The 19,032-nt window shown below is 40.5% G+C and overlaps 1 protein-coding gene across 1 annotated transcript in view; it reads left to right on the top strand.

Moving 5' to 3' along the window:
- Window positions 1-5,510: 5,510 nt before the first annotated feature.
- Window positions 5,511-19,032, top strand: part of LOC149278710 (succinate--CoA ligase [GDP-forming] subunit beta, mitochondrial-like) — a 57,147-nt gene continuing 43,625 nt past the window's right edge. The window contains exons 1-5 of the mRNA XM_089501868.1: window positions 5,511-5,528; window positions 6,363-6,504; window positions 15,581-15,680; window positions 16,210-16,300; window positions 18,493-18,645. Of these exons, the coding sequence (XP_089357994.1) occupies window positions 5,511-5,528; window positions 6,363-6,504; window positions 15,581-15,680; window positions 16,210-16,300; window positions 18,493-18,645 (504 nt within the window). The remainder of the gene's footprint in view (window positions 5,529-6,362; window positions 6,505-15,580; window positions 15,681-16,209; window positions 16,301-18,492; window positions 18,646-19,032) is intronic.

The raw sequence follows: 19,032 nt of genomic DNA, 5'->3' as shown, positions 1-19,032 counted from the left end.
CCAGGGAAACACAATTGAAAGCCTAATGTTCCGTCCCTACTTAATTGAAAATCTGATTTTGTCTTTGAAATATGGAAGGTCTTCCGCCGGCGCTGTACACCTACTATTTTTCCAAGTTGAATGTGATCAGTGTTATTGAGAATAGCAGGTGTCAAACAAGATGAAAAATCAGGCCCTTATACCCCCTCCCTATTGTCCCCACGCAAAATGTACGCTAGCTCTTATGAACATGTTCATTTGAAACAGTTACCTGCGGTTCGAGGATCTAGGAGCATGCTACAGCAGTAAATGCATCGCTGAATCTCCTGCCGGGAACTAATGCAAATTAGGGGCCTGTGGTATTCTTCTCTGCGGGCATTTATTGTAGGTGGTGCGCTCACGCAGGGCCCGTCTTTAAGGTCAGGAGATGGAGTTTGTTCTTTAATGACAATCTGTGATTTACCGGCAGTTCACCTTTGTGCTCGGGGATAAAGAGATTTTTTTTTATTTATTTTTTTTTATTTTCGGCTCCTATTTTAACTTCACCTTTTGTTTCAGCCAAATGAAATACTGTCGAGGTTGGGGTGGGGAGTGGTGATGGGGGGGGGGGGGGGAGGGTGGCGCGACGGCTGCAGGCATAATGGCCGGAAATGATTTGTAGATAAAAAGACGTAGGCTGAACTTGATTCGCGCTACCTCCTAAATTAAAATATATTTCTTATTATACTTGATGCATTCAGATTCGTTGGAAATTTTGCCAATTTGTCAATTTGTACAAATGTCCGGAAGCTAGGAGAGCCCCCCCCCCGACATTTGTTTTTTCCACTCTCACACTCTCTCGCACTCTAACACTCTCTCCGCAAACGTTTCCAGTCCTTCTCTGTGTCTTAACTTCTTGTTCTCCACTTCTTCTTTATCTTCTTCTTCTTGTGGTGTGGTCCACTTGTCTCAGCTCTCCGCTGACCTAGTATAGTATGAGGAGACTCCGCGTAAAATCTCTCCCCCAACTGGAGGAGTACAGAAGAGAGTCTCCCTGTATTGTGCGCCGCGGCTCTACCTTGTTGCCGAAGTACCACATCAAACCGACTTATCGACAAACCTGTTAGAAAGTGAGTGTGAGAGAGCGCGTGTTTTTTTGCGAATGGGACAAGCCCTCCGAATTTCGTCCAAACCAAAATGGCAGGAAAACAAAATTCAGTGTCGGGAAGTGAATGGACCAAAAACTAAACCGGACTATAGGCTATTCAGAGCTGGAAATAGGAATTTACATTCATCGTAATACTTGGAAAACTTTTTGTCGAAAGTCAAATGGCTTCAACTTCAAAAATACTCCATCCTAGGCCACCAACTTATACCCACCCCGAACCCAACCTTCGGATTTTTGTGTTTATTGCAATAGTATTTCGGAAACTCTCAGGGAAATCAAGAATTCCAGAAATATTTCTGCCCTTGGATGTATGTAAAAGCAAGTGGGTCAGAGATCAAATTATGTCATTTCCAACCTAGAAACAATGATTTTTTCCCCTCCTCCCGATTACTTTCACACGTTTTGCAGAAGGGAACACTAGCAAAGATCTCGAAAATGCCAGGGTGTAAAAATAAAATAATTACCGCAGAAAATCTAAAATTGATTTTAAAAGGTTACCAGGTATTACCGGTTCCGTCTTGCCGGAGGGTACGGTTGTATAAAGCAGAATTATTACACGCTGGATGTAATGCATGGCCGGGGAAGTGCGAGAAGATTTTGGTTTCCATCTGCTAATCAATATGCGATTCTGCGTCGAACAATGTGTAACACGTTCTGAACCGCGTGTTGCCGGCGTGGTGGAAGTTTCGGATACACTTCTGCACTTTATGTTCTTTAACGACATTCTGCGTTTTTCACACAACATTGAAAGGAAGCTATTAAAACTTGTGCTGCTTTAGGTTCTGTTCATTGAGTTTAAAATTTGTATTCTCGGATTGTCATAGGAATAAATGCATAGAACCTTCCCGGCAGATCGGCCCCCATGTAGTCGTCCTGCTATATCCCCCCACTGTATTTCCATTTTAGAACGTAGGGCTGCAATAGCTATATTTCATCTCCTGTTATCAAGGTGCTGAAGAAAACGTAGTTTTAGTTAAAATTAAGTAAATAAAGGTATAATAGCATCGTCGTTTCTGTAACTGGGTTTGCAGGCGTTCTCCGAAGACGTTGGAAATGAAGGCTTCTCAGCGTAGTTTTTTTTTTTTTTTTTTGTACTTGTTTTCCCATAACCCACCTTCAGCAAACATAAATTGATAGAAACAGCTGTGAAATATGCCGGCGTAATTCATTCTTAATGGGATACACCGCGGTTTTACATAGGGAAAGCAAATATAAACACTAATGATATAATTTCCCTCCCAAGTGGGTACAAAATTGGTTCCTCTTTAGTTCCTCCGTATTTATATTCCGCTTACAGTGTACGGGCTTTTAAAAATGCTTATTTTGTTTTCCTTGAAATTTTTTTTTTTTTTTCTGTACTTCCATTTTTAATTTTTATTTGTATGCTCGTACTTAAACGTTATCGTCCTCGCCATCCTGTTGTTTGCCGACATAGAGGCCGCTGTTAAAAAACAAAAAAACAAACAATAAATAAATAAAAACATCGGACACCAAGGGCCACATATTATCTTTATAACATTTACTGTCATCCATAAATATAAATGGCCCCCCTGTTTAAACATCCCTGGTGTGTTTATGAAGACTCCCTTGGAGCGCCCGGGTACCGATGACCACAGCTGATGTCCTGGCATATATAATATGGAGATAGAGATGTTAGCCCCATGCCAGCAATGGCTGACCTTTTGCCATCCTAACTGTCATGTCTTAAGAATAGAAGAGCTTCCTTGGGGTTTGGCTGGCAGACTATCGCAGCCCGAGTCCGTCTCCGCTGGAGTAACAGAGCTCGCTTATCGCTGCCCTACACCTTCCCCTGGCAGAAGTTGGGAAGAGTGCCTGATGGTTGCCGAAAAATCTGACCTTCATTACGGCGATGAATTCTGCGCATGGCAGACAAACCGTTACAAGGAAATTCCTGGCCTTGAATCAAGGCGCTCTGCATTGTTGTCCAGATGGCGGTTAAGAGACCGGCGGTTATAGTCTGAACGACTCCTATGTTCATCGTATGATGAACATGAGTTCCATTATTGTCCCTCTGACTCGGCGTTAAGAATCTGAGGATAATGATCCTGTACCAAAGATTCCGAAGAATTCCAAGTCCAGCACCTCCGTTGTACCAAGGATATTGAATTAAACCACAAAACGAGGAGCTGCACCCTAAAACCATGCTTTTGGCTACATCTAGCTCAGACTACATGGCCATTGGCACATCTGCAACCCCCTCTCTGTGGCATTGTCCCCCGTCTTAATAACAGGGTAAATTCCCGTGCTTTTATTGAAGAGCTTATAGTCTGTTGGCGCGCAGAACCTCAGGACTTGTGAACTGAATATACATATGGTGCAGCAGACGTGTGTAGTGAGGCCTTCCCACTCCTGTTCCTACCTCCCCCATAAGCAATCTGCACGTATTTTATTGTGTTATCGAGGACATGAAGCTGGTTACAGACACACATACAGCAGCTTCGCCTTTCCTCCCCGTAAGCCCTGCCCGCCAATGTCCCGTTAAACTGGTAAATAAGCACAAAGCCCCCTCAACCACACTGTAATTATTTTCTGTTTATTATCGAGGAGAAGAGCCAGATCTCTCCACTTGTTACCAGCTGGGTTTGGGGAGATGTCTGGAGGTTGAAGGATGTGTTTAACAGACCTAGCTGTGCTCGTAGGGGCTCCTGCTCCATGCTAAGGAGGCGTTTTGTAACATGCATTTACTTATTAGTCATTTATTAACATTACTGTCTGCATTTTTACTTGTTTTGTTCTCCCTTTAGGTCTTCTCTTTTACATCAATCTCGTTCTTCATTCTCTCCTTCTCCTTTAGTATCTCTCTCTCCTTCTCCTTTTTTCCTCCTCCTTTTTAACCACTGTATTCCTTCTCTGCCGTCCATCTCTATCTCTCTTTTCTGTTTCCTCCCTTCCAAACCCTTTTCTTTTTCTTTTCCCTTGCAACCTTTTCTTTCTTCTCCCTTCCACCCCCTCTCTCTCTTTTCTTCAACCCACCCCACCCCATCTCCTTCTCATTTTCCTCCTTTCTTACTCATCTCTTCTCCCCTCTTTCTCTCTCTTCTCACTTCCAACCCCCATCTCCTCCTTCCCCTTCTCTCATTCCTCTCTTCTATCCCCCTTTCAATCGGTTCTCTTTCCTGCACATTAACGCTTTACCTACATCTTTATGTTATAATCCTTAAACTCATTTGTTATCCCTGTGCTTGTTTGGGCAAAGCGTTCAATTATGTTGTTTTGTTCCCATAGTGTCTTATATCACATTCTGTAGAGTAACTTCTGAAGGTGCCGTTACACAGGGACAAATTTGCACTAAACCATTCTTGAGCTATATCAGGCATCACGATAGACGGAATAAATTATTATATGGTCAGTAGGAAGGGCGTGCGGTACTGAAGCCCCAAATAACATTTGTGGTGGTTATTTGGGTGTTTATAAAAGTCCTCGGTACTAATTCCTTTACACAGAGCGGCAGCGATTCCCTCCACTGGATGCAGTCAATATTTAATAAATAATCTTTGTTTGCCTAGAACCACAAAGGGAAATAAAAGATGCGGCTACAGAGTCACAGAGCGTTCTTTCAAGATAGAAAAAAATCTATATTCCATTTTTTTTTATAAGAAAGCGATCTTCTGGATAAAGGAACTTTGTCATCTTAATTAACAGCAATATATTATTACAGCCGAAATATAAGTGTGGCAAAGAGTTTCTATAACAGGCAACGTAATTTTTCCTTAATCCGCCGCTTTGGTGACGGACACCCCGTGCCTATTTGTGAAGGCGTAACGGGAAGCGATAAAGCGTCGCAGGGCGCTAGGTTGTATAGCAAGGGGCATTAGTAGCAGGAAGAGGGTGGTGATTCTGCCACCTTATAAATCTCCGGTCCGACCTCATTTAGAGTATTGGGGCAGTTTCCGAGACCCCCATCTCCAGAAGGATATTGACATACTGGAGAGGGTTCAGAGGAGGGCGACCAAATTGGGGAACGGTTTTCAGGATAAAAACGATTAGAAACGACAACAGGATCTCAATATGTCCGGCTTTGGGGAGAGAAGAGAGAGGGGATGGGAGAGAGACATTTAAATACCTAAAGGGGTTTAACAAAGTACAAGAGGGAAGATTATTTCAAACGAGGAGAAATGTTGGAAAGAGGGGCTATAATCTGAAACTAGAGGGTCAGAGGCTTCGATGGAATGGAAGGAAACTTTACATAGTGGGTGGTAGATAAATGGAGCACCCATCCAGTAGAAGTGGTAGAGGGTAATACAGCGAGGGTATTAAACACGCATGGGATAGACATACGGCTCCTGAATCTAAGACGAGACCAACGACTGATTAAGGTTTCAGTCTTTACAGCAGGAGAAACGTATGACTAGACGAGTGCCGAATGGGGGCCGATGTGCCGGTAGGCTCTATGTTTGTCTGTTTCCCTGAAAGCTAAGAGTTAACACAATAAATTCCTGGATGAAACGGACCGTGAGCCGCAGCTTTTTCACAGATGTTGCGCTTCCGCTCCAGGCCTTTGTGACAAAGACGAGATATACTTTTTTTTTTTCTTGACTCAACTTGTAACCACCGAGGAATGGCTTAAAGCGAAGTTTTATGTTCAACCTTTCCTTACAAATAGAGTTGAAATGTTGAGCATTTGCAATCATAAAACTTTAAGGCATTCTTTTTTTTCCGCAGTTACTTTTTTTTTTATTGTTTTGACGATGGGAGAAGCGTTTTATGGATCGGCTGTAAAATGGGTTTGCCATATCGTAAAAGTGATCTTTACAGTTTAAAATAAAATAGTTTTTTTCTCATTCACTATTTTATCCACTTGTGGGCACTTTTTGGCAGTTGACACAATTATATATATATATCTAATTATTTTTTTTTAACAAGTAGGAAGTTTCCTTGGCAGGTCAACGGAAGCAAAAATATCAGCTTTAGAAATGCTTAGGAACATTTTAATAATTTTGTCTTTTCAGTTTAGGTTCTATTTAAAAAGAACTTTAAACATCATCTTCAATTTTCTTCTAAATGTCTGTTCTAAAAATGGATTCATGTTTTTGTGTATTGATAAATATTATTCCCGTGGGTGTTACTTTATCAAATTATTCTGTTTTTATATTTATTTCCATTCTAGTGGACCCTGATGACCAAATATCAGAGTGGGATAGAACAGCCCATTGACAAGTTTAGTCTGTTTCCTAAACATTCCTCACTTATTTTCCCCCCTCTCTGTTTTTTTAAGGGTGTCCAAGTGTCTTCAAGAAGATGGTTGAACCTGCAGGAATACCAGAGCAAAAAGCTGATGGCTGACCATGGGGTTACTGTCCAGAGGTTCTTCGTGGCTGACAATGCCAGTGATGCTCTCGAGGCAGCAAAAAAGCTAAGTATGTACGCAAAAAAGTTGGTAAATATCAAAACATTGTTTTGATGACATCACAGATTGCGGATATCGCAGCAGATGTGCCAAGTGACCCATTGGAATTCTGACAAATCTAGAAACTCATGGGGATCCTACAATGTTTTCCCTTGTTTAAGAACATTAGTTAGAAGCTGCCTGTGTTGTGGGGGGAAAAAGAGACGCCAAGAGTGAAAGACGACACATGAGATGTACAGAGAGACACATGCTAGAGACTTTGATGCATGAAGACATGCACAGTAATGACTTAAACCGGTGACAGGCCATTAACTGCTAAGTACATCAGACTTCCAGCCACAGATTTACCGTGATCCTAACAAAAAATGTAGGGCTTTGGCTGGATTTGTTACCTTGTTTAGAATGGGGGGGGGGAATGAAGGGGAAATATGAATTATAGGACTTGGGGGTAAATGCCAGAATACAGATAATACAACAAAAGACCCAGACTTATAACTGGAGACTCAAAAATGTGCAAAATTGAGACTGTTCCTATGTTTAAAAATTCTCGTATAAATATTGTCCAGTTTTAATCCAAAAAAATGTTTAAAAGAAATTTGTATAGGGAGATAAGGAGAGCAAGTAAATAAATTGACAGGGGGGTGTTATATACACTCTTACAAAATTTGGATTGAGTGTAAATAAATAAAGGCATCTATATCATTTTTTATTTTTTTTATTCTATTACAAGAAACGTTCTGTTTACGAGTCCTAAATGCCGCAAACCTCATTCTTTATTCATTCACAGGGAAATGTTAAAAGCCAAGTACGTTTTTTGTCGAGTGCGACAAACCCCGACCATTTCTACTCCGCGTGCAACAACGTTAATGTGTCTTGATTTCCTCTAATTATTTTGTTTTGTGCCGACCCACGTCGTTGTACGGTGATAATTTGTTCTAAACGGTGCTATTTTACCGACATGAGACATTCTTTCACTTGCTAATTCATTTGTTAAATCTCCTTAACTGGAAAAAAATGAAAATAAAGGGATTTAGATAATAATTCTCCTACTTCCAGCTAATAAATATTACTAGCTTAAAGGGTCATTCATCCATATATTTATTTTTTTTTTGGTTTAGTAACTTGCAATTAGCATCAAAGAACATGGAAATGTTGTCCTTAAAACTGGATGTCTTCCGAGCGCTCTTATGGAACGGTATTCCTTGAATTCAGTTCTTGTATAGTGGGGTATAATTATATGATACAGAAGAATAGGTAAAATCGAGCGCATTTTCCACGCCATCTCTTTCATTCCAAGTTTTTTTTTTTTTTTTTTTATTTCTCTTTTTATTTGAAGAATAGCTCACCAACTGTTGCTTGTTGAACGAACCAGCGTTTCCTTTTCTTACCTTCCCCGACACGTTTGTAGGAATCGGATGAGAAAATTAAACCAACCTGTCTGGACACGCAACAAAAACACACTTAAGCACCTATTAAACTTGAATTATAATCAGCCTCAAGTTCAAACAGAGTTACACTACCGGTTAGAATAGCTAAGTGACCCCAAAGTATTTCCTTAGACATATTAGGTAGGTGTAGGTGTTTTTATTTTAAGCTATTTTTTCATTTTTTTTTTGTGTTAGTTCTACAATAATAATATTTATAATACTTTCTAATATATGACTACTACTACTAATAATAATATTTATAATACTTTCTAATATATGTATAGTAATTATAGTTATAATACAATTTCTAATATATGTATAGTAATAATATTTATAATCATATTTATTCTAGTCCTAATTACGTATATATTCTTGCTGAGAAAAAAGTCAATGAATAGATATCTGCCAGGGTTTCTGACATAATTGCAATATTTCCAGGTTAGATTTTAATAGATCAGAGTGAAGAGGTAAATACACTACGAGAGGATACAGTTTCAAAAAGTTTCAAATTAAGTTAAATAGAAGACATTTTCCTGCTTTTGTACTTGATGCAAGCATATGGCGGGTTTCTGCGTCTTTGCTTCTCTTCGCCCCGTGTGTTTTTTTCCCGTCTGATGCGATTAGACCGGACTATTAGTGTTTTAGCAGTCAGGAGACGCATCTCCATGAAATGTGACAAACTCCGAGGAATATTGCGGTAATCGCATACAGCGTTCGCTCCCTTTTTCACGCAACCGCCGTGTTATAACTGTTGTTGGATTCCAAAATGACCTCGTATGGGTTAGATTTACAGTAATGAGTGCCACAAATCAAAATCTCATTTTGGATGGGAGACACTAATGCTGTTCTGACTTAATAACGTAACGCACACCTATTGGAAGTGGGAAATCCGAGTATAAAATATTTCCGTTCCAAAAGGGTAACCATGATTTCTATAACAAATAGATTTAAAAAAAATATATATTTATCTCACCGGTTGGCCAGAGAATAGAATGCCTAGGTAATTCCATATAAAAGTTTTGTTGGGATCTATGTCTTGAGGGGGGAACCCCTGGATGGTGATGACATCACAGAAGGATTCCCCTCGATGCTTTATTGATTTCCAGAATGAAACCTGATGACTCGATACAGAGGTCTGCCTGACGCTCCATACAGGGTTTTATATCCTCTCTTTTGGAATGGAATGGCATGGCATTAATATTGAAGGAGTTAAGTTAATGCACAAATTATATATATATATATATATATATATATATATATATATATATATATATATATATATATATATTGCTTTTTATATGAAGCAGCTGATAACTCAGTGAGTCTATGGCTGGATTTGATTTAAGCATTCATAAGTCTTGATAGTAAATTTAAGCTTGGTATTGAGAGAAGAAAACATAAGGGCCTTCTAATTAAACAAGGAACACTCTTGGAGGGTGTAATAAATGGCTATGACCCTCTGTGATCCAAGTGGTGCTCCACTGGGCAGTAGCGGTCGGGCGATACAACCAGCAGACTCCGATGTTATTTCGTTGGCAAGGTCATTCAGGGGTTGTAGATGTCTGCCCAGCAGCATAAGCCCAGGCATTGGGTTCCCTCCAGCTGCTGGGTTCTGGGATGAGCCCAGCAGAACCCCATATGTCCTATCTGCAGCGATACATTCCCGATAGGGTTTGGTGCTTCACCATCCTGCCCCGTGTCATCTAGTAAAAACACTATTAGGAGGGTAAGGGGATCGTTAATTCGTATATAAAGCATATAAAAAAATAAGCATTAGCATTCCTATACTCCAGTTCTAATCTTACAATCCAAGGTTATCAGTTTGGACAAAGTACCTGAGAGGTCATGAAAAAGAGTTATTGAGCGTCGGTGGCTTTCAACCTTCTCTAGTGGGGAAAAAAGCATCTATAGACAAGCACAAAGTTTGAAACACTGAACTCATGGCATGATCGGAGATTTATCTAACTATCCCAGTAATGTCAGCTCTGTTCTTATACTTTTGGAGTGTTGACACGCAGCGTTGTATATGCATTGGTAACACACGCAGCTCTCCTGTGGTTTCCGGGTCGAAGATCAGCTCCGTACGTTAAGTCGACAGAGTAAGCAGCGCCATGATGTTCTCTGGGCATGGTGAGCACTGAACGATTTCCCGTACATAAGGTAGAAACCTGTAATGTAGGTTTTCGGCCAATTTTGAATCGGAACAATTTTGCATGCGATTTGCATATAACCCACATACTCTTTTTGCAGAGACAAAAGGAATTTTAAAGATGCTCTGTGCGCTGTTACTGGATGTCCAACTAACTTTGGGCACTGTTCACGTAGTCACAATTTTTGCTGCTAAATAGAATTTATTTTTTTTATATACCAAGAATATATTACAATAATAGCAGAAACTAGAATACCGTGACCATGTGAATTCTGGATGGAGGTGCGCAGGTACCGTGTAGCATTTTATTAGATTTTCTTTTCCAGCGAATAATTTGCTTTTTTTTTTTTTGTGCTGATACAGAATATTTTTGACTCCAGGATCAGTGCTGGAGACGTTTCAGGCAGCCATAGCACAAGGTGTTTGTTCAAATTTTTGTTTATTCCAAAATGACACTTAAAACAATGCAGTCAGTTCCCGAAATCTGCATACGATAAACCACCTAATGGCGTGTGTGTCTGTATATATGTATGTATATATATATATATATATATATATATATATATATATATATATATATATACTACTGTTCAAAATTGTGGGGTTAAGCGCACAAACTATCTATAACATAATTGCAAATATATTTTCTAACGATCAATTAGCCTTTTACACTGAAACTTGGATTAGCGAACTCTATATGTTATTGCTAAAAGTGTTCCTCCCATCACTCCTGTGTTCCAATGGCCCTTTATCACTCCCATCACTCCTGTGTGCCTCCCATCACTCCTGTGTTCCAATGGCCCTTTATCACTCCCATCACTCCTGTGTGCCTCCCATCACTCCTGTGTGCCTCCCATCACTCCTGTGTGCCTCCCATCACTCCTGTGTGCCTCCCATCACTCCTGTGTGCCTCCCATCACTCCTGTGTGCCTCCCATCACTCCTGTGTGCCTCCCATCACTCCTGTGTGCCTCCCATCACTCCTGTGTTCCAATGGCACGTTGTGTTTGCTGATCCAAGCTTAAGTTTAAAAAGCGAATTGTTCGTTAGAAACCCTTCTGCAATTATGTTACAGCCAGGGTGACCCCAAACTTTTGAACGGCAGTGTATATGTTTTAAACGCCGTATGGGTGACATGTTCCCTTTTAATCGGGATCCCGCTGCCGCTGTAATAGTTCATTATTGTTATTGTTTTCAGGCCGGGATCAAAAGAAAATCCACTTTATTATATTTGTCAGTCCAAATCCCCCCCATTAAGGCTCATTCCAATCCTTCAAATACTGCCAGATTTACCATTTCAATTAAGGGACCTTTCAAGATCAATCGAGGAAGAATTAGCCAAATGCTACCCAAACCTCGTTAGAAACTCTAAGAAGATGTTTAAGGAGTTGAGTCAATAAATCCCTTTAAATTTCCCAAGTGGAACACTTTCTTTAGAGACAGATCCTGCACACAAACCTCGTGGTATCGAGAGGGGATGTCGCTTTCTGTGCCAAGAAAGAAAAATTACCTCGAATAATCAGACAAGCGACGTTCTCCATACGCTTTTATCCGCAGCTGTCATTCTAAAAAAACGGGCTTTTAATGATTTTTATCATTTTATATTGCTAATATTTTCATGTACAGCCAAGTGACGGTCCTGTGCTGTGACCGGTTCTAGGCTGGTGTTCTAGATTAATGCGGCTGGTGTCTGGTATCTTGAGGCCCTGTGGGAATATGTTTTATTGCCCCGGCAGGAAGGAGGGGGGACAATGTATATTAAAATACACTCATTTTAGGGCTTTAATAATAATGGAGATTGTGTATAGCTCAAAAGAAAGAGGTCATAACCTAAAGCCCAGAGGATCAGATACTAAAATGTAATTTAAGGAAGGTTTACTTTACTGAGGGAAGATAGATAGGTGGAACAGCCTCACAGCAGAGGTGGCAGAGCCTAATACAAAGAGGGGATTTAAACATGGGATAGACATACGGCTCCTGAATCTAAGACGAGACCAACGACTGATTAGGGTTGGAGTCTTCAGAGGTCGTGAGTATCCAGTAAATCGCTGGTGATTAAGCTGCCACGCTCACCCAGCCAGCCCATAGATTATAAGTACTTTAAATCGAGCTTCTTGGTCACTTGACTCTTTGCACCTATTGATTGCTGGGCTAATGAATCGGATTTCACCTAAAATCTGATCGGGAATTTGACAATTTCGATTTTCTGGATCAAAAAAAAGGAGGAAAGCCACTCAATCTGTTGTTGGAATTCCCAGGAAACGTCTGCGGTAACCGTATCTTAAACCCTAATCTGTGGTGTCTGGGTTTGCGGTTCCAAGCAGTCATTCTTGGCTAGCGGAGTCGTACTCCAGCATCACTTTGGATGCTCTGCAAGCGCTCAGCTGTAAAACTGCATGCGCGACGGTCCCAGTCTGCTTCGCCACTTCCAGGATGGCTATCGGCCACGGCTAGAAATGTCTCCAAGAATCTGCTTTATAATGGTTAGCGGTTTTTTTAACTCCTTGACTGCCAGACGCACGCGTTGTGACTTGTGACGCTCTGGCAGTGAGGGGGTTAACGCCGACTGATTTGCCGCGATTCTGTTTCGGTGCGAGAGCGCGGTAGATTTTCACAGGAGCGTTTTCTGCCTTTTTAATGATGACTTGCAGTGGCTTCAATCAGGCCCCAGGGATTGCGGATCCTCTATAATCAGTCTTCATTTCAATTTTTCTTCAACATTATCTTCTGAACTGAAGGCATTCACAGGGACTTAAACAAGCAGAACATTTTTATTTTCCACCCCCGCTTATGAGCAGAATGTGCAATCTATACATAGTTATAATAATTGTGGCGATAGTATTAACTCATTCCTCTAATTTCTACCATTTACATAATGTATATTAAAATACACGTCTATAATAAACAAGATCAAACCAGCCTCATGTAATAATAATAAGAGCAGAAAATAGTTTTTAGAATGTCACCTGGAATTCAAGAATCCCACCCAGGCGGCCATAGCTGGGTGGGTTGAGGTTCCCATCATTATGACCGAGACCATGTCCAACTGAAGCCAGTAGGAATGGCGGTCCAGCCACCCGCTTCGTGATTGACACCAGCCATGTGAAATAAGTAGTGTCCATAATGATACACGCAAGAAACATTCGTCTAAATGGAAGCGCCAGGAACCAGCATTAACTATTAAACATATTCACTGTCAGTATATCGTGTTAGAAACGCACGTTTTGTACAGGCCAGTAGCATTGCGATAAGCGTTAAGAACCAGTAGGGAGTTGTGCCCTTTGGAAGAGAACCGAGGAAATATGGAATGAAAGCACTCAAGTCCGAGAGCCGCGGAGCATTCATCAAATGTGCGAGAGCCGCGTGTCTCTGGGGAGCCTGTCCTTCCAAAATCTCAACATTATGGGAAACGAGCTCAGAATAGACGCAGTCCCCCGGGGCTTACTTACGTTACGACCGTTCCTCTTCACAATCTCCAAGACAGCTCAACTCGTCAATCTGTATTAATGAGTCTTCCTCAAGATGTTGCAAAGGCCAATCCAAAATAAGCGCTCTATGAACCAGCTCCTCTAATTTGATGTAAGATCCTCTCGTGTTTTTAATGGGAGAACTCTCAACACTCTTCGGAACTGTTGTAGTCTTCACAACGGCCTTAAAAATTATACAACCGCGTTATGCATTTTAACATAGTTTTAGAGGATTTCATTGACTTTTTAGCCAATCTCACCTAATGCTTCTCGTGATTTAATCTCCCAGACTTCACTATGAATTGCGAAGGGGCCAACCTCAGTCATCTTCTCCTCCAAGAAAGAGTGAGCTGGTCTTAAAATAGAACGCCACCCCTGTGCCCAAAGCTTTGAAAATATAAAGTATGTTAGTAAAGTGTACTTAATGTTTTTTAAACCTTGGATTTGACTAACCTAGCACTTTAGTTGGAATATTCACCTACCCATGATCCTCTGGCACTCAGTCTACAAAGCTGAACCATCACCAAAAGAAAAAGATAACCCTCCCTCTTAAATGCATAACTAACATTGGGAGACTTCTTGAGTCGCCTTGCAGATTTAAGTATTCATTGTGCAGGGCCAGCCCTAGCTTTGCTCACTGAGGAGGTTGGTCCTTTTACCAAATGAACATTTGAATTTATAGCCGACTATGATTCACTTTTTTTTTCTCCCCGTTCATCATTTTTCTCCCCGTGAATAAATGATCTCGTCCACGTCTTTAAGACTCCGATAACTCCAATGAGCCATTGTCTAATTTCTTCCTAAGAAGAACCTTCTCTCCCTTTAATGCGACGCGGGCCGCGCGATCGTAACATCATTTTATACGGAGCTTTAAAGCACTTGGATAGCTAACATTTGTCTATTGTAACTCAATTTGTACTCGGACTGGGATATTTCCATAAAAAATCCATTATGCCCTTTGCAATTTTTTGTAGCAGGTACCTAAGAGAATAGAGCCATATCACAGCAACTAAAATTAGATTTTCTACTAAGGAATATTTGCTCATAATTCCGTTAGGGGCTCTGAACCAGAGATAAATAAATAAAGAATAAAAAAAAAAATCCGAGCTGGAGACAGACAAATATAGAATAAAAATCACTTTTTTTTTTGGCAAAGACCCGATCTTTAAGTAAATAAGGACGTGACAACAAAGAGCTGATTCAGCTTGTCCTGGAGGAAGTGATTTTTGGATGGTTGTTATAAAAAAAACCCCCCAAAAAATACTTTTCTAGATTTTGTAGAATTGGGTAAATAACTCCAAAATGAATTAACTTTCTACTTTATTCCCTCAAGGCTAGAATAATCGAGCTCGCTTCGTGTTGTTGAATTGGAATATTGATTGGAACCTTTGTAATAATTATTTGGATTTTATTTGTTTGGGTTTTTTTTTTTTTTTTACATGTAGTTTTATAAATCTTTTTTAGACGTTACATTTCTTTTGCCGTCTAATTTTTTCTGAATCTGTTATTGTATCGGTTTTGCTTGTAAAGGAAAGGTCTTTTTAATAAAGGCTTTGGGTTAACGACCTGTTAAAAGTCGTAGCGTTAGCGTACCGCATTTGAGTCTGATCGAACGCCATAGCAACCCATGTAATGTCCCTGCTAATGGGACCATTCTGTACGTAATTCCGTATAGCGCTCTAAAAGTCTGCCTTTTATTCAAAATTTACTTTTTTGTTAATCGCTTCTGCATTGTTGCTAAAAAGTAATTAAGCAAATGTTTTATTGTAGCTGTACCAATTTTAAGCATTGTAACTGCTGCAATGGCAACAAAGCCTTTCGACCTATCAGTGTCCTTGTCCCACATGAGTACAGGCTAGAATTTCTCAGGCTAAAGCAAAACTCCTTGTGAGTATCCAGGTAAAGAACGACAATATCATTTGTAATGTAAATATGTAAATATTTTGCACAGTTAATTGAATCTCGTGAGGATGGGAAGCGACTCTTTCTGACTTTTTTATAAGTTTACATGTAAATACTTTTTTGTTTTCTGTTTTTATCGCAGAGGCGCGTGAAATTGTATTAAAGGCGCAGATCTTGGCTGGAGGAAGAGGAAAAGGCATCTTTGATAGCGGGTTGAAAGGCGGCGTCCATCTTACCACGGAGTACGGTTTACAGAAATTTACCATATATATATATATATATATTTATATATATTTATATATATATATATATATAAATAATATACACACACACGCTTATATCAGTTTATTTTTCCATTACATAATTCTCTTCTCCACAATAGAGGAAGCCCACTGATCTGTCTTCCGGCGCAGATGGCAGTAGTACTACTTTATAAAACTCATTGCACCTACGCAGCCAAAACATATATGAAACAAATGCATATAACATGATACATTTTTGGTGCCAATCTATTGATTTTTATATCCATTAGGTTTCTGGCATACTTTTTTTTGCAAGCCTGTTTCAGAACCTCATTTTAATAGAACCCTCGATCCTAATGATAGTCTTATCTCCATAGCAACCACTGCTTGTTCATTGAAGCTTTACATTGGTTGCTTTGGAGATAAGACCACAATTTTTGCACAAAAACCATTATTTTGTGGAGTCGCTTTTTAACTCCTTGGGCAAATTTCTGCGCTAATCACAACGTTCTTTTGAAATATTTTGCAGCCCGAATAAAGTAGAAGCCCTTACAAAGCAAATGATCGGCTACAACCTTACGACTAAGCAAACCTCCAAGGACGGAGTCCGAGTCAGCAAGGTGAGAATTTTCCTGCCGGATTTTCCCGGGATGTAGATCATTTCGTCTTCCGAAAAAAACAAAATAATAATAAATAAATAATAAATAAACGACCAAAAAAACTGCCATAAAAACAGGAGTTACCTAATTCTTTAAATAGCTCGGTAAGGAAAATCTTTCCTCATCAATAGAATTTAACATTTTTAACTCCACTTACTACACGTTTATAAATAGTGGGGCAAAGATCATTTCACTGGTTTCCGTGGCAACTATTCCACATAATAGCTTTTTTTTTTTTTTGCTCTATATAAATATGGCACAGTTTGCCTTCAACACGTGCTCGGATGTATAGCTAGTTGGGCCTCCAAATAATTGTTCTGTTGCTTTATATTCCTTATTGTGTCTTGTTTTCTTGGATTGGGAAAGTGTTTCATTTTCGGGTTTTTGTCAGCATATACACTACAGTTCAAAAGTGTGGGGTCACCTAGAAATTTCTTTGCACAGACGGGGTTAATGTTGTAAATGACTATTATAGCTGGAAACAGTTGATTTTTAATGGAATCTCTTCATAGGCGTACATCACTATGTATCACTCCCATCACTCTTGTGTTCCAATGGCCCTTTATCACTCTCATCACTCCTGTGTTCCACTGGCCATTTATCACTCCCATCACTCCTGTGTTCCAGTGGCCCTTTATCACTCTCATCACTCCTGTGTTCCAGTGGCCCTTTATCACTCTCATCACTCCTGTGTTCCATTGGCCCTTTATCACTCTCATCACTCCTGTGTTCCATTGGCCCTTTATCACTCCCATCACTCCTGTGTTCCAATGGCCCTTTATCACTCTCATCACTCCTGTGTTCCATTGGCCCTTTATCACTCTCATCACTCCTGTGTTCCATTGGCCCTTTATCACTCCCATCACTGCTGTGTTCCAACGGCCCTTTATCACTCCCATCACTCCTGTGTTCCAATGGCCCTTTATCGCTCCCATCACTCCTGTGTTCCAACGGCCCTTTATCACTCCCATCACTCCTGTATTCCAATCTGCAGGCAGATTCTGTAAAGTAAAGCCAGCCCTGTACAAATCCTTCTCCAATCGGTTAAGACATTTTCTAATTAAAACACCTTCCAGTGCTCTCTCTCTCCCGATGGTTAATAATTAAGTTCTTTTCGAGACATAAAGTGCAGTCGCACAACTTCCCTTCACGTATCCACGTCCCCTTTACAGCGCTTAAGGAAAAATATATATATCAGCTAGCTGCAAGGAAACGGGCAATTAACGATCCCAGGGCTTTCTGGCAGGCGTCCACGCTCCCAGCTACAGAGAGAAACGCTTTCCTTTAAATGGGAGAAACAATAGTGATGACTGGTGACGGGAAAACCGGCCTCATTATCCTGTGTATTTAACGGGACCCGCGTGGATCGGTACGGGAGCCATGGATGGGGGGGGGCCTTCGTTACAGCCCCAAAAAAGAAAGGGAAAAGCTCTTCACGGCAATACATTATAACCCTTCGAGGGCTCCTCTGGTTCTCCGAGGTTAAAACGCAGCAAAAGCTACCGAAGAGGAGTTTAAAAATACACAGATCCTCCGTGCGGGCTTTTTGGTAATGGGATCTCACTTTTTTTTTCTCTCCAAGGAAGGAGATAAAATATTGCATGTATCAAAGTCTGAACACAAAAAAAGGGGGTTAAAAATAGAAGCGGCTTTACCCCGGCGACTGTCGGAAAAAGGGAAGGTGCTTTGGTCTGAAATCCCAAGACGCTACTGGAATTCACAGGGGGGGGGGAAAGAAATTGTAATTGAACCTAACTGGACCCATAACCATGTAAAATGAGCGTTTGATTATCATTAATGGACTCCTTAATAATGGCTGCGCGGCTCCATATGAACCGCTGTCATGTGAATCTACTTAGAACGCATCAGAGCATCTCTAATATGTAATTATTAAAAATATCACGGTTCCCGCCAGACAGCGGTTGACTCGAAACGAGAAGAACATGGCTGGTTCTTCATCTCTCTTATGATATAAAGGTTTGGAGATGTGTAATAATGCTCTGGTGAACATCTCAGAGGGGTTTCAGGTTCTCGCCTAAAGACATCTTAACAATGTACTTCCATTCGTTATCTACAGTGTCTTCTATACTTGGAACTCCGCCAGTCCCACCATATTGGCTTGCATGAACTTCATATCTTCTTCTGGTTTGCAGGTCATGGTTGCAGAAGCTCTGGATATCTCACGGGAAACGTATTTTGCAATTTTAATGGACCGGGCTTGTAACGGACCCGTGTTGGTTGGAAGCCCCCAGGGAGGTGTGGACATCGAAGAAGTAGCTGAGAAGACACCAGAACTTATTTTTAAGGTGGGTTATTGATTGTCGTGGTGTTTCATTCCGATGTTGAACAATCCTATGTAACGTTATCCAGCTTTGGTCATGCAGAGGGTTATTTGGCCGCAGTCACAGCTCACCTGATGGCCATGTTTGTAGATGTTATCTCTGTACCGGCATTAGGTATGGTGGAGAGGTTTGAATTTTTGGGCTCTTATCTCATACATTTTCTAGGCTGTTGGCTACTGCAATATATATAGGTGAACAATTAACCTCTAGACAGGGACGCAGTTTCCTTTAGGTGCAAATTAAATGCCATCGGAAAGCCTCCTACTTGTGACCAGGCGCCATTAAATTAGAGATTAGACATGAAGGAAATGTCACTAATCACAAATAACAAAAGTTGGTGTAGGGGTCACA

This window comes from Sceloporus occidentalis, unplaced genomic scaffold, assembly GCF_023333645.1.
Source record: "Sceloporus occidentalis isolate IW3139 unplaced genomic scaffold, rSceOcc1.0.p SCAF_183, whole genome shotgun sequence".
NCBI classification, from domain to species: domain Eukaryota; kingdom Metazoa; phylum Chordata; class Lepidosauria; order Squamata; family Phrynosomatidae; genus Sceloporus; species Sceloporus occidentalis.
Note: the sequence above shows the minus strand (reverse complement) of the source record. Positions and strands in the feature narration are given on the sequence as shown.